General features: G+C 37.6%; 1 protein-coding gene across 10 annotated transcripts in view; it reads left to right on the top strand.

The window, feature by feature from the left end:
• The window catches only part of DNAH7 (dynein axonemal heavy chain 7), a 391,865-nt gene that overhangs the window by 154,900 nt on the left and 222,234 nt on the right, over nt 1-14,731 (top strand). For all 10 annotated transcript variants that reach the window (XR_013519014.1, XM_035305175.3, XM_078328052.1 and 7 more), the window contains 4 exons: nt 4,179-4,377; nt 9,389-9,529; nt 12,089-12,301; nt 13,856-13,965. Coding sequence is in view for 9 of the 10 variants with exons in the window: in XM_035305175.3 (XP_035161066.1) it covers nt 4,179-4,377; nt 9,389-9,529; nt 12,089-12,301; nt 13,856-13,965 (663 nt within the window). In the remaining variant the exon portion in view is untranslated. The remainder of the gene's footprint in view (nt 1-4,178; nt 4,378-9,388; nt 9,530-12,088; nt 12,302-13,855; nt 13,966-14,731) is intronic.

The raw sequence follows: 14,731 nt of genomic DNA, 5'->3' as shown, positions 1-14,731 counted from the left end.
TTGTTGCTTTAAAGTCTATTTTATCAGAGATGAGAATTGCAACTCCTGCTTTTTTTTGCTCTCCATTTGCTTGGTAAATCTTCCTCCATCCCTTTATTTTGAGTCTTTGTGTATCCTTGCATGTGAGATGGGTTTCCTGGATACAGCACACTGATGGGTTTTGGATTTTTATGCAATTTGCCAGTCTGTGTCTTTTGATTGGTGCATTTAGTCCATTTACATTTAGGGTTAATATTGTTATGTGTGAATTTGATACTGCCATTTTGATGCTAAGTGGCTGTTTTGCCTGTTAGTTGTTGTAGATTCTTCATTATGTTGATGCTCTTTAGCATTTTGTGGGATTTTGGAATGGCTGGTGTTGGTTGTACCTTTCTATGTGTAGTGCCTCTTTCAGGAGCTCTTGTAAAGCAGGCCTGGTGGTGACAAAATCTCTGAGTACTTGCTTGTTCGCAAAGGATTTTATTTTTCCTTCACTTCTGAAGCTCAGTTTGGCTGGATATGAAATTCTGGGTTGAAAGTTCTTTTCTTTAAGAATGTTGAATATTGGCCCCCACTCTCTTCTGGCTTGTAGTGTTTCTGCCGAGAGATCTGCTGTGAGTCTGATGGGCTTCCCTTTGTGGGTGACCCGACCTTTCTCTCTGGCTTCCCTTAGTATTTTCTCCTTCATTTCAACCTTGTTGAATCTGACGATTATGTGCCTTGGGGTTGCTCTTCTTGTGGAATACCTTTGTGGTGTTCTCTGTATTTCCTGCATTTGAGTGTTGGCCTGTCTTGCTAGGTGGGGGAAATTTTCCTGGATGATGTCCTGAAGAGTATTTTCCAGCTTGGATTCATTCTCTTCGTCCCCTTCTGGTACACCTATCAAACGTAGGTTAGGTCTTTTCACATAGTCCCACATTTCTTGGAGACTTTGTTCATTCCTTTTTGTGCCTTTTTCTCTGATCTTGGTTTCTCGTTTTATTTCATTGAGTTGATCTTCGACTTCAGATATTCTTTCTTCTGCTTGGTCAATTCAACTATTGAAACTTGTGCATGCTTCACAAAGTTCTCATATTGTGTTTTTCAGCTCCTTTAATTCATTCATATTCCTCTCTAAGTTATCCATTCTTGTTATCATTTCCTCAAATCTTTTTTTATATCTTTTTTCAAGGTTCTTAGTTTCTTTGCATTGATTTAATACATGTTCTTTTAGCTCACAAAAGTTTCTCATTATCCACCTTCTGAAGTCCAATTCTGTCATTTCATCATAGTCATTCTCCGTTCAGCTTTGTTCCCTTGCTGGTGAGGAGTTTTGGTCCTTTCTAGGAGGCGAGGTGTTCTGGTTTCGGGTGTTTTCCTTCTTTTTGCACTGGTTTCTTCCCATCTTAGTGGATTTATCCACTTGTCGTCTGCGTAGTTACTGTCTATTCGATTGGGTCTCTGAGTGGACACCCAGATTGTTGGTGATGAAGTATTTCTGTTACTTGGTTTTCCTTCTACCAGTCTAGCCCCTTCACTGTACGACTGCTGAGGTCCAGTCCAGGCCCTGCTTGTCTGGGGTGCACCTATAGCAGCTGCGGAAAAGCGAGGGATGCTACCAGTTTCTTTTTCTGCTATCTTTGTCCCAGAATGATGCCTGCCAAATGTCAGTCTTTTGGATATAGAGGGGTCAGGGAGCTGCTTGAGACAGTCTGTACTTTGTAGGAGCTCAATTGCTGAGCTGTGAGCTCTTTTGTTCATTCAGGACTGTTAGGCTGAAAAAAACCCTTTTTTTTCTCAGATGCTCTGTCTGGTGGGGGTGGGTTTGAGGCTTTCCTTGTGAGTGTCCACCTCGCTTTTCTGCCCAGCTAGGAGGCAGTCAAGTCACTATTTGCCTGCCGAGGCTCCACCCTGCTGGTGTGAGGTTCGCCCTGTTGCTGCAGGCTCTGCCCTTCTGCTGCAGTCTCCGCCCTGTTGCCATGGTCCACGCCCTGCAGCGGAGTCTCTCTGTTGTACCTGGTTGCTTCGGCAATGGCAGGCTATGTCAGCAATGGGCGTGTACCTCAGTCGGGGCTGATTGCCTCGGTAATGTTGGATACCCCTCCCTTGCGGAGCTGCGCTTTAAGAAAACCTCCTCACCGGGAGTGTTTGGAATCGCCGTTTTGTTTGTCGCATTGCACTAGCCCAAATGCCTTGTCCCTGGGATTTCCTGGGCTGGCTCACTGCCCAGGTCCCATTCAGTCTCAAGTTCAGCCCTCTCAGGTCTCAGTTTGCCGGTTCAACGGGGCACCCGTAACAGTCCGCTTTTGTATGGAGCGCTGTGGAGCGCCTCTGTGCTCTGGCACAGGCCGGAGCCACACAGGCTGCCGGCTACACCAGCCGAGACCTCTGCCTGGTGTCCGCGTCTCTTTTATACCTGGGAATTTCCCCATTCTGTGGGCAACTAAGATCCATCTGGAAATGCGTCCCCGACTCACCCTCTCCGTGGATCCAGCGAGAGCTTCAATCCTGGGTTGTTCTCACAGAGCCATCTTGAGTCCTCCATCATAGATTTCTTTCTTTTCTTTTCTCGTTTTGTTTCATTTCTTATTTATTTATTTATTTTTGAAATGGAGTTCCACTCTTGTTGCCCAGGCTGGAGTACAATGGCACAACCTTAGGTCACTGCAACCTCTGCCTTCCAGGTTAAAGCAATTCTGCCTCAGCCTCCCAAGTAGCTGGGATTACAGGTGTGCGCCACCACACCCAGCTAATTTTTGTACTTTTAGTAGAGATGGGGTTTCACCATGTTGGCTAGGCTGGTCTCGAATTCCTAACCTCAACTGATCTGCCCACCTCGGCCTCCCAAAGTGCTGGGATTACAGACATGAGCTACTGAACCCGGCCAGATTTCTTAACTTACCACATCTTACAGATTTTTCAGAACACGACTCTTTCACAGCACATTCAGAATAAAAGCCAGTGCCCTCACGATGGCTTGCAAAGCCCCACACAGATTATTCTTCCCCTGTTATCCTTCCTATTCATTTCCTACTAGTCGTCTTGCTCATTCTGCTTGTAGTCCACCAGTCTTTTTGCCATTTCTTGGTAAAAAGGGCAGTCTCCTTTCTCAATGTACTGTTCTCTTTGCCTGGAATGCTTCTTACCCACATGTCCATCAGACTTCTTCCTTTTTACCTCCTATAAGTCTTTGTGGAAATCCACTTAAATATCTGTCATTCAGGAAGCCCTGTCTGACCACCATATTTAAAGCAGCAGCTCCCTCCACACTAAACTTGCCCTCTTTACTGAGTTTTTTTTCCTTGCCTAATTTTACTTCTGCATACTTGTTATCATCTGGCATACTCTATAATTACTTATTTGTTTACTGTATGTCTTCCTCTAGCAGAATATAAGCTCTACCATAGTAAAGATTTTTTGACTGTTCTTTCCCACTGCCGATTCCCCAATCCTTAGAAGAGTATCTGATATAAAGTAAACAATGAATAGATATTTGTTAAGCAAATTTGTTAATTTTGTGCCTTCAAAATAGGAGATTGTAATCTAAAGAAAAAGACAAATTTAGGCTCAGATTTCTGTCTAAGTTTTTATACTCTGCTTCTTTTTGCCCATTTGAAAGATGAATACGATGGGTTGTTGGTAGTGTGCTAAAAATGAGGGATTTTGTCAGTCCTGTCTGTATTACATTGAATAGACTAATAGTTGGATACTGTCAAAGCAGTTGATTTAGTAAACTGTAAAGTACGTAAGTCACTAAACATAGTCCAGAATTTTCAAACAGTCTCTGAAGATCCCAGTTGAAATGGCTACTTTTGTGCATTTGAAGATCCTTTAGGTTCATGTACTTGTTAGTCAATATTGGTTTTCTCCTTATGTTACCTTTAGCATCTTTTAATTCATTGTATTGAAGACAAAACCTTGTGGCTGTCTCTGTAGCTCTTACTATAATTGCAATTTTACAGATTTTTTGTGATTATTCAATTAATGCTAACTTCTCACTGGACTGTACAATCCATGTGGGCAAAGATTGTGTTTTTTGTTTGTTTGTTGGGGGGAGGTGGTTCTGGTTTTTGCTCAGTATTTCATTCCCAGCACTACCTAGCACAGGTATAACATTATGCATTTATGAATTTTAAGTGGAAATTGGTGTACAAAGAACACTGGAATTTAAGGAATTGTTTTAACTTGGTTAATTCTCTTAAAAATGTTTTTTCTGATAGGGTGCAACCTCACTTGAAGAAATGTTTTGAAGGAATTGCAAAAGTAGAATTTACGGAAACTTTAGACATTACTCACATGAAGAGTAGTGAAGGAGAGGTTGTGAAACTCAAGGAGATCATTTCAACAGCGAAAGCCAGAGGTCAAGTGGAGAAGTGGTTGGTTGAATTAGAGAGAGTTATGATTAACTCCATCCACAAGGTAACTGACTATAATTACAATTTTTAGAAAAGGATGCTAGAGTATGAAAGTTATTAGAAATATTGTCTGAAATTATTTAATTTAAAAATATGTTAAAAGAAATATACTATTGTTAAATGTACTGTTATTTAGACAACAATGGAGGCATGGAATTACCAATTCAAATGTCATAGATAACTTGAGGCAAAGAGATGGTCTATGATAGTAATTTTGTAGTGACTCACGAGACATGTGGGACAAAATACCATCCATACTACAGAACACTTGGGTTTGAGTAATGCATCTGCTCATTTTTTGAGGCCACATGCTAGTCTTTTCATCATTAATTTGATACACTTTGTTCTGTGCAGTCTATCTTTAGTCTTGCCTTGGAAGCACCTCTCTACAGGATCACATCAATCTCCTTGACATGCGTAAATCCTTTTTTTCTGTGTCTATATAAAATGCATACTAAAATGTTAGAAGATCATGCATACTTCCTCCCATTAATAGCAACTTCGTGTTTTCCACAGTTCATAAAACATATTGTCAGCTCAATCATTTGCAATTATTTTTGTTAGTAGAGAATTTCAAGGCATGCCAACAAATATTGAGCATTCTTTTTTTTTTTTTTTTTACTATAATGTGAGCCTAGCATTCAAGTTTTTAGTCAAAAATAAAAATCATGATGGAGCAAAGGAATGGGAGGGGAGTATAATTGATAATTTTTAATTTTAATTTTTTAAAATATCAACTTTTATTTTAGATTCAGGGGTACATGTGCAGGTGTGTTACATTGATATATTGTGTGATTCTGAGGTTTGGGGAATGACTGATACCATCACCCAGGTACTGAGCATAGTACCCAAAAGTTAGTGTATCAACCCTTGGCCCCCTCTCTTCCTCCTCCTTGTGGTAGTTCCCGGTGTCTATTGTTGCCATCCCTATCTGTGTCCATACCTAAGGTTTAGCTTCCAATTACTTATAAGTGAGAATATGTGGTATTTGGTTTTCTGTTCCTGTATTAATTTGCTTAGGATAATGGTCTCCAGCTGCATCCATTGTTGCTGCAAAGAACATAATTTCATTATTTTTGTGGCTGCATAGTATTACATGGTGTTTATTTACCATATTTTCTTAATCTAATCCATCATTGATGGCACCTAGGTTGATTCCATGACTTTGCTGTTGTGAATACTGCTCCAATGAGCATATGAATATATGCGTCTTTTTGGTAGAACAATTTATTTTCCTTTGGATATATACTCAGCAGTAGGGTTGCTGGGTTGAATGGTAGTTCCATTTTAAGTTCTTTGAGAAATCTCCAAACTGCCTTCCACAGTGGCTAAACTAATTTACAATCCCACCAATAGTGTATAAGCCTTCCCTTTTATCTGTAGCCTTACCAGCATTTTTTGACTTTTTAGTAGTAGCCATTCTGAGTGGTATGAGATGGTATCTCATTGTCCTATTGATTTATATTTCCTGATGATTGGTGATGTGAAGCATTTTTTATATGTTTGTTGGCCACTTGTATATCTTCTTTTGAGAAGTATCTGTTCATGTCTGCTGCCCATTTTTTAAAATGGGGTTATTTGTTTTTCACTTGTTCAGTTGCTTAAGTACCTTATAGATTTTGGTTATTAGAACTTGTTCAGATACGTAATTTGTGAATGTTTTCTCACAGTCTATAGGTTGTCTGTTTACTCTGTTGATAGTTTTTTTTTTGTTTTTGTTTTTGTTTGTTTTAATTAGGTCCCACTAATTTAATTTTTGTTTTTCTTTTAACTGCTTTTGAGAACCTAGTCATAAATTATTTCCTAAGGCCAATGTCCAGAATGGTGTGTCCTAGGTTTTCTTTTAGGATTCTTGTAGTTTGAAGTCTTACATTTAAATCTTTAATCCATCTTGAGTTAATTTTTATATATGGAGAAATATAGGTAGTAGTTTCATTCTTCTTCATAGGGCTAGCCAGCTATTTAGCACCATTTATTGAATAGGGAGTCCTTTCTCCATTGCTTATTTTTGTTGACTTTGTTGAAGAGCAGATGGCTGTAGATGTGCAGTTTTATTTCTGGGCTCCCTATTCTGTTTCATTAGTATATATGCCTGTTTTTGTTCACATACCATGCTGTTTGGGATATGACAGCTTTATAGTATACTTTGAAGTTGGCTAATGTAATGCTTCTAGCTTTGGTTTTTTGCTTAGGATTGTTTTGGCTATTCAGGCTCTTCCAGTTCCATGTAAATTTTAGAAATTTTTTTCTAATTCTGTGAAAAATGATGTTGGTAGTTGGATAGGAATAGTGTTAAATTTGTAGGTTACTTTGGGCAGTATGAGTGCTTTAATGATACTGATTTTTCTAATCCAGGAGCATGGAATATTTTTCTATTTGTGTCATCTTTTATTTCTTTCAATAGTGTTTTGTAGTTCTCTTTGTAGACATCTTTCACCTTTTTGATTAGATGAATTCCTAGGTATTTTATTTTTGTATGTGGCTATTGTGAGTGGGATTGCATTCTTGATTTGACTCTGAGCTTGAATATTATTTGGGTATAGAAATGCTACTGAGTTTGTACCTTGATTTTATATCCCGAAACTTTACTGAAGTCATTTATCAGCTCCAGGTGTCTTTTTGTGGAGTCTTTAGAGTTTTCTAGTTGTAGAATCATATTGCCAGTGAAGAGGGATTGCTTGATTTCTTCTTTTCCTAGTTGGATACTTTTTATTTCTTTGTCTTGCCTGATTGCTCTGTCTAGGACTTCCAATTAATATTTAAATTAATGTGTCAGATTTTCCCACAAATGTTCAGAAAAATTCATTGGAATCTAGATGTTCAATATTACCACTGTTTCTTTCTCTCTTAGTCTTTCTTTCTCTTAATTATGGCTTTAATGCTTGCCTGCACAATATTTTCCAGAAAATGTAAAATCTTTTGGACAGGTCTAATTTCCACCCTATTATGAATTATGTTACAATAAATGTACTTATGCATATAGCTGGTTTCTTTGATTGAATTTTAATTTTTGTATAACTTCTCATGTGTAGGACTACTGGGCCAAAGATGATGAGTTTTCATAGCCTTGATAAATATTGACAAATAACCTTAATGTTTTTATAGCCATTAGCAATATTAGTAAATTTCACTTTAACCACTCTTAGGCAGTATGGAATTGGCCTATATGATTTGCTAATTGATGTAGTATAGAGTAATATGTCATTATTTTATGTACATCTGATACTATTTCAACTACTCTTTTAATTTTGATTGTCAAAGTACTTGGAGAAAGTATTTAGGTTGCTATTTCAGAGCATTAAGATAGGGTGGCAAGAAGTTGTATAGGATATGCAGCCATAAAAAAAGAATGAAATCATGTCCTTTGTAGCAACATAGATGGAGTTGGAGGCCATAATCCTGAAGGAATTAACACAGGAACAGAAAACCAAATACCACATGTTCTTACTTATAAGTGAGAGCTAAACACTGAGCACACGTGGGCATAAACATGGCAACAATAGACACTGTAGACCTCTAGATGGGGGAGGAAGGAAGTTAAGCATGTGTTTAAAAAGTAGCAATTGGGCGCTATGCTCACTACCTGGGTGCAATGTGCCCATGTAATAAACCTGCACATATACCCCCTGTATCTAAAATTAAAGTTGAAAATATAAAAAATAAAGTTAAAAATGTAGAATGTAAGTATTTTTTAAAAATATTCATAAGTTTGTGTTGACATGTTGACAAAATATGCAAGCAAATGCAGTATACAATTCTACAAATAGGAGATACATGCATTACTGTGTTCTGCTATGTGTATTTGCATGCTTGAAAGGCTACTACATGTATGTATTCTATATATATATCATATATAATATGGTAGACATAGACATAATACTAGACTTTACATACAATATTGTGGAACTTGACGTAATCATATTTTTCCTCATCTAACTACATAGAAATCCTTTTCTGTGATCCAGATTTCAATGTCTTTCTCTTGTTCTTCCCACAGTGTTCTTCTAGAGTATGTATGTACTCCATCTTCTTGGTATTTCTCTGCTGTGCCTTTCTATTTTTTTCTTTGCTTCTCCCATCCCTCAGCTGTCCATTTTCACCTGCCCTTTCTGTGGCTGTTTCTCCTTTTAAAAATGTCTTTATTATCAACAGCCAGAACTCTGCCCTTTATCATTGTTTCATTCTATAAATATCCAAGCAAGACTAGAAATCAGGAATGGTTTAACCATACTTAGATATTTCTCAGAAAAATCTAACTTTGACAGTTTTTTCTGAAATTCAAGCATTAAAGTACATACCACCTCACAGACGTCACTATTTTTGGTTGGTGCATTTAACAGACTAGTGTGTTTCCCACTGATGGCTATTAGAACAGGAGACGTATCAGTCCACCAAACATATGTAGTGAAGTACAAAATTAGACTTCCTGACTTTACAGCCCTCAACTCTCCATGAATGAATTGTACATCTGTCTCTGTCATCATTGCCTTGGACTTCAAACTATAGGACTGAGAGGGAGGGAGGTCTGGAAATGCAGGAGGAACTTGCGAAAGATTGTGTGATGCCAAAGTGTGCATTTACATACATGCATATGGCTGAGTGGAGATTGGATTAAATTACAAGAAAATCATCTATAAATTTGATGGATCTCATTTTGGAATTATTTGAATTTGTATTTTGCAGTAAAATTGCTCATGCTTGTTCAATCCAAATGTATGTAGGATGCCTTTGGCTAAAATTATTCAAATGAATATTTGATACCTTGTGGTTCACACAAATTGATAATACATCAGCAAAATAAAACGTTATATAATATGTTTGCCTTGCTCATAGGTATATGATTAAACTTGAATATAAATAGCTATAATCACATGGTTTAAGTGAGTCTTGTATAACTGTCTAAGAATGTTGTAAAAAATTGAGTGGCATGAGTTAATCTAGTTTAGGAGTTTAGCTTTCAGTTGTATAACTTGTTCAGTAAATGGTTGATTTTTAGCATATTCTTTTTTGATAAGGTAATTCGGAATGCAATTTTTGCCTATACAAAATATGAGCGAATTAACTGGGTAAGGGATTGGCCTGGACAAACTGTTCTCTGTGTATCCCAAATCTTTTGGACGAAAGAAGTACAAACAGCTATTCCAAAGGGAATAAAGGTAAGCTTTTATTAACCCTCAGGATTTTATTTATTTTTTGTAGGATTTTTTTCAATAGTTACTATTGCCAGAATACACATATTTTAAAAATTAAAATAAATACAGTTCACTTAAAAATTTACTTTATACTGCAAGCCAAATTACAGATTTTTTAAAATAAACTTACATGTAACAAATATGTAGGAAAATTTATACCAGTAATGTCAAACTGAATGTTTAAATCATGTTTATTCACAGTATATAAAAGTTAATGATATGAGTTCCTGAGGTTCAAGAACCTCAATCTTGTTATATACACTTTTATTCCTTTAAAAATAGAGTGATAATAGGACTAAGAAACTCATAAAGATTAGCAGGAAATAAATGACATTTTTAATTTATTCTTCAAGGTGTATTCTCTTTTACACCTTGAAGAAAACTACCCTATATAGATAAGGCTCCAGGGGACTTACTGTGACTATTTTTATTTCTAATGTATTGATTTTGAATACATAATAATTATGGATATTTTAAATGATGCTTAGTATTAAATATGTAAATATTCTAATATTAGATATATGAATTTAATATTAATTAGATTGTAATTATTCATTAAAAACCCAAGATTACATTCATTGCAACAGTTCTATCACTGAGATAGGGTTTCAAGCAAGTCAACTGGAACCTAGTCTTTATAGATCTTTAGTTTAAAATCATGATTTTCAAGTGTATTTTTAACATGGGATTTGAAATGTCTTTAAGGTGTTGTTCAACAGGGGTTTGAGAAGGATGCATGTTCTCTGTAGACAGACAGATTCCAAAGAGTAAGGAACTGAGTGACACGTGTTTAATTCATTCTAACTTATCAACAGGTCACCTAGTTCTCCTCTACAAGAAGAAATAGTGTATAGGACAGGAAGTCAAGGGTTTTCAGGAAAAAGGTGTTTCTTTATGAAACCCAGAGAACCGGGGCAGAAGAGTTTCCCTAATAGCAGCCCCTGATTTTACTTTTGGGCCCTTGGATTTCTCTCCCCATGTGTATCTTTCTTTTTTCCTCAGTGAGTCCAGAGAATTCATTTTGTCTTTCTACTTTTAAGCTACCACTCACCAACCGCCTTACACAGAGGGATTTCTCCATCACCAAAATGGCCCACCAAGGGACGTGCAGCCTCCTGGGATTTCCCTGCATGTGGGTTAAACATGGGTGGGACAGAGGTTTATTTTTTACTGCTGAAGAAGAAAATTAATAGCAAATTAACCATGTAAATAATAGAAATGAAATAATGTTTAGGCACCAACTTTGAAAAATAACCTTTCTTAAAAATAATAATAAAAGATAAAGTATTTCAGGAAACAAGAAAAGTGCCCCTTGAAACAACTTGCAGTCCTCATCTCTGACTTTTAAGCTTTTTCTCATTGTTGGGAACCCTCACTTTTAGTTTCATTGCTGCCACTCGGCAATGGCTGTAACAGTGAAATAAACTCCTTGGTGTGTAGTTTTATAAAATGCTTTTAGAGTAGAAAAAGCCATATCAGTCCACGGGAACATATTGATACTACTCTTAAGCACAGTGGTTTTTGTTGACTATAATTTTATTTTTGTCCTAAGTCCTCTTCTCTTTTTTAACTTATTCATTCGATTTACCTACCAGAAAAGAGAAGCAAGCCTGGTCTTCAGAACCGGCATTAGCTTATTATAAACTAAAATGTGCAATGTTGTTTATTAGCATCTTTATATTTCAAGAGGCACAAGCCCCTTTCAGAAAGGTTATGCAAGAGTGCTAGAGGAACTCATAGGATCCAAATAGGTGTAGTCGGAATCAGGACCTCCAGGCTGCATTGTGCTGTGCTCTCTCTCTCTCTCTCTCTCTCTCTCTCACACATACACACACACACACACACACACACACACACACTTCCCACCCTGGAAATAGGGATTACAGGCACATGCCACCACATGCAGCTAAATTTTGATATTTTTGATACAAAAGGGGTTTCACCATGTTGGCCAGGTTGGTCTCAAACTCCTGACCTCAGGTGATCCAAAGTGCTGGGATTACAGGTGTGAGCTACCATGTCCATCCGTGGTCTCTCTTTTGTTGTTGCTCTCTGTCTCTACTAGGCTCTGGTAGGCTTTATTCTGTAGAGCAGATTACAGCTTATAGTTACTTTAAATTGGCATATCCATCGCCTACCAAGCCTAGTGAAAGTACTTTTTCTCTCAATCTACACAGCAATCCCCGGAAAGAACTATGACTGACTCTGGTTTAGTCACTCATCCCCTTCTTCATATTGCCATGGAAGGCAATATGATTGACAGCTCCAACAAAACCACAGAGAATAGAGAAATAGAAACAGAAAAGGAAAGAATAATGAAATTACATATATCCATTATATCTGGCCTGATTGAGTTTGTTCACCCAATACCTTTGTAGTAAGAAAAACAAATTTTTTCTAAATTGTGTTACATAGAAAGTTGTGATCAAAATGTAGAGAATAATTTGAGTATATACTAGTTCAGGATGTTTTGTACAAAGTAATTTTGATCACATTGGGAAGTAATATTTTCTTTTCTTTCAGGCTCTTGAGCAATACTTGGAAATGTGTAACAGACAAATTGATGATATTGTCACTTTGCTGCGTGGCAAATTGTCCAAGCAGAACCGTGTAACTCTGGGAGCACTTGTGGTACTGGACATCCATGCTAGAGATGTCCTCTCATCACTTGTAAAAAATAATGTCAGTGATGACTCTGACTTTGAATGGTTAAGTCAGCTTAGGTACTATTGGCAAGTAAGTGATATCACTGAATGTTATTACACAGCAATTTCAGCTCTTAATTTTAAATTTGTGCTTGCTGGCTCACATGGGAAATGTAGCGGTAATCAAGGATCTTTTGCTGATGGTAGAGTACCCAAATAAGCATTTCTTTAGATTGAAGATTAAGCTTCTGATAGCTATATTATCTGTATTGATATCTGTGTCCTTATCTACATCCAAATTTATAATTATATATAAACATATATAGATACACAAAAGTTATGAGTAATTATAAAAAATTACTCATCTTAAATGAGTTGCTAGGTTTGCTAAATCTGCACGATGCTGGGACTAGTCAGTTTAAAAAATTTTTTTAGGTTCCTGATGCATCTAAAGAATGTATGAATCAAACTCTTTCAGTCTGATTTGGTCATTAAAGTTTCCTTTCATTGCTGGGCATGATGGCTCATGCCTGTAATCTTAGCAAGTTGGGAAGCCAAGGCAGGCAGATCCCTTGAGGTCAAGAGATCGAGACCATCCTGGTCAACATGGTGAAACCCCGTCTCTACTAAAAATACAAAAAATTAGCTGGGCATGGTGGTGCGTGCCTGTAATCCCAGCTACTCAGGAGGCTGAGGCAGGAGAATTGCCTGAACCCAGGAGGCGGAGGTTGCGGTGAGCCAAGATCACGCCATTGCACTCCAGCCTGGGTAACAAGAGCGAAACTCCATCTCAAAAAAAAAAAAAATACAAAAACTAGCTGGGCATGGTGGGGCACACCTATAATCTCAGCTACTCGGGGACTGGGGTGGGAGAATTGCTCAAACTCAGAAGGCGGAGGTTGCTGTGAGCCAAGATTGCACCACTGCACTCCAGTCTGGGCGGCAGAGTGAGGTCCTGTCTCAGGGGGAAAGAAAAGTTTCTTCTCATTGATAGTTGAAGAAGCCAGAAACATGGTTTTTACCAGGGCATCCGGGTGGATGGTAATGGTAGTCATGATGGGGAATGCAAGCAGGGTAGGAACCAGTTAGTACAGTGGGCAAGATAGGGCCTATTGGGTATGGGTAGAGACAGGTGCATAGTTTTCGTAATATAGGCTTTTGTGGAAGTCTTGGGAGGCATGGGGTGGGAGGAAAGAAGAGGCAGGAACTAGCATCCTGGGAAACAAATTGAGGAGCAGTGTATTTAGTACTGAGTTAGAAGCTCAGATGGTGGAATCATTTCAGATGCCAGATTCTCCCCTTACCAGATGTATAACCTTGGGCACGTTAATTATTCTCTTTAAGCATCAGTTTCCTCGTCTGTTAAATGATGATTAACATCCGCTCTCTTGTAAACACACAATGATTAAAATGTGGAACAAGTAAGGGCAAATACTAAAATGTTCTAGGGGAAAAATTAAAGTCAGTGATATCAATTATTCATCCATGGAAACTAGGTAATGAATTCTGCCATGGAATCAAATGACACCTGAAAAGTGAATTTTAAAGATGTCTATATTATAGTTATTACGTATTAAAGGGCTTGAGATTTCATATTATTTATAATTTTGTTTAAAGTAACTTCATTTTTTCTGATTTGTCCTAGGAAAACCATTTAGAAACAAAAATGATCAATGCTGGTTTGAGATATGGATATGAGTATCTGGGTAATTCCCCTAGGCTGGTTATTACTCCACTCACGGATAGATGTTACAGGTAAACTCTTTAACTTAAGGATCTATTGGAAATAACTTTCCCTGACCCCTGTACCATTGATTTATTTAAAAATACCAAATTGTCTTCCATACTGTAAATTTAGCCCATTTTATTTTTCCTAGACCGTTAACTTTCCTCTCAGCTTTGTCTTCATTATTCTTTCTCTGCTGGCTTACTCCTCTCAGTGCTAGGACTCTTAAGTATTAGTAGGTGTCACTTTTTGTTGACCCTGTTCATCCCTCCTTTCTTCCTAAAACTGTCTGACTTTTTCTTGGATCATTTGAGTCATTTTATTATTCCCTTGAGACACTGCATTTTCTTTTTAAAATTTATTTTTTATTTCAATAGGTTTATGGGAGCAGGTGGTATTTGGTTACATGGATAAGTTCTTAAGTGGTGATTTCTGAGATTTTGGTGCACCCATCACCTGAGCAATGTACACTGTACCCAGTGTGTAGCCTTTTACCCCTCACCCCATTCCCACCCTTCTCCCCAAGTCCCTAAAGTCCACTGTGCCATTCTTATGCCTTTGTGTTCTTATAGCTCAGTTCCCACTTATAAGTGAGAACATACAATGTTTGGTTTTCCATTCCTGAGTTACTTCCCTTAGAATAATGGTCTCCAACTGCGTCAGGTTGCTGTAAATGCCATTGTTTTCTTACTTTTTAAGGCTGAGTAGTATTCCGTGGTGTGTGTGTGTGTGTGTGTGTGTGTGTGTGTATGTGTGTGTGTTTTTGATCTACTTGTTGATTGATGGGCATTTGGC

Source organism: Callithrix jacchus, chromosome 6 (assembly GCF_049354715.1).
Source record: "Callithrix jacchus isolate 240 chromosome 6, calJac240_pri, whole genome shotgun sequence".
Taxonomy (NCBI): domain Eukaryota; kingdom Metazoa; phylum Chordata; class Mammalia; order Primates; family Cebidae; genus Callithrix; species Callithrix jacchus.
Note: the sequence above shows the minus strand (reverse complement) of the source record. Positions and strands in the feature narration are given on the sequence as shown.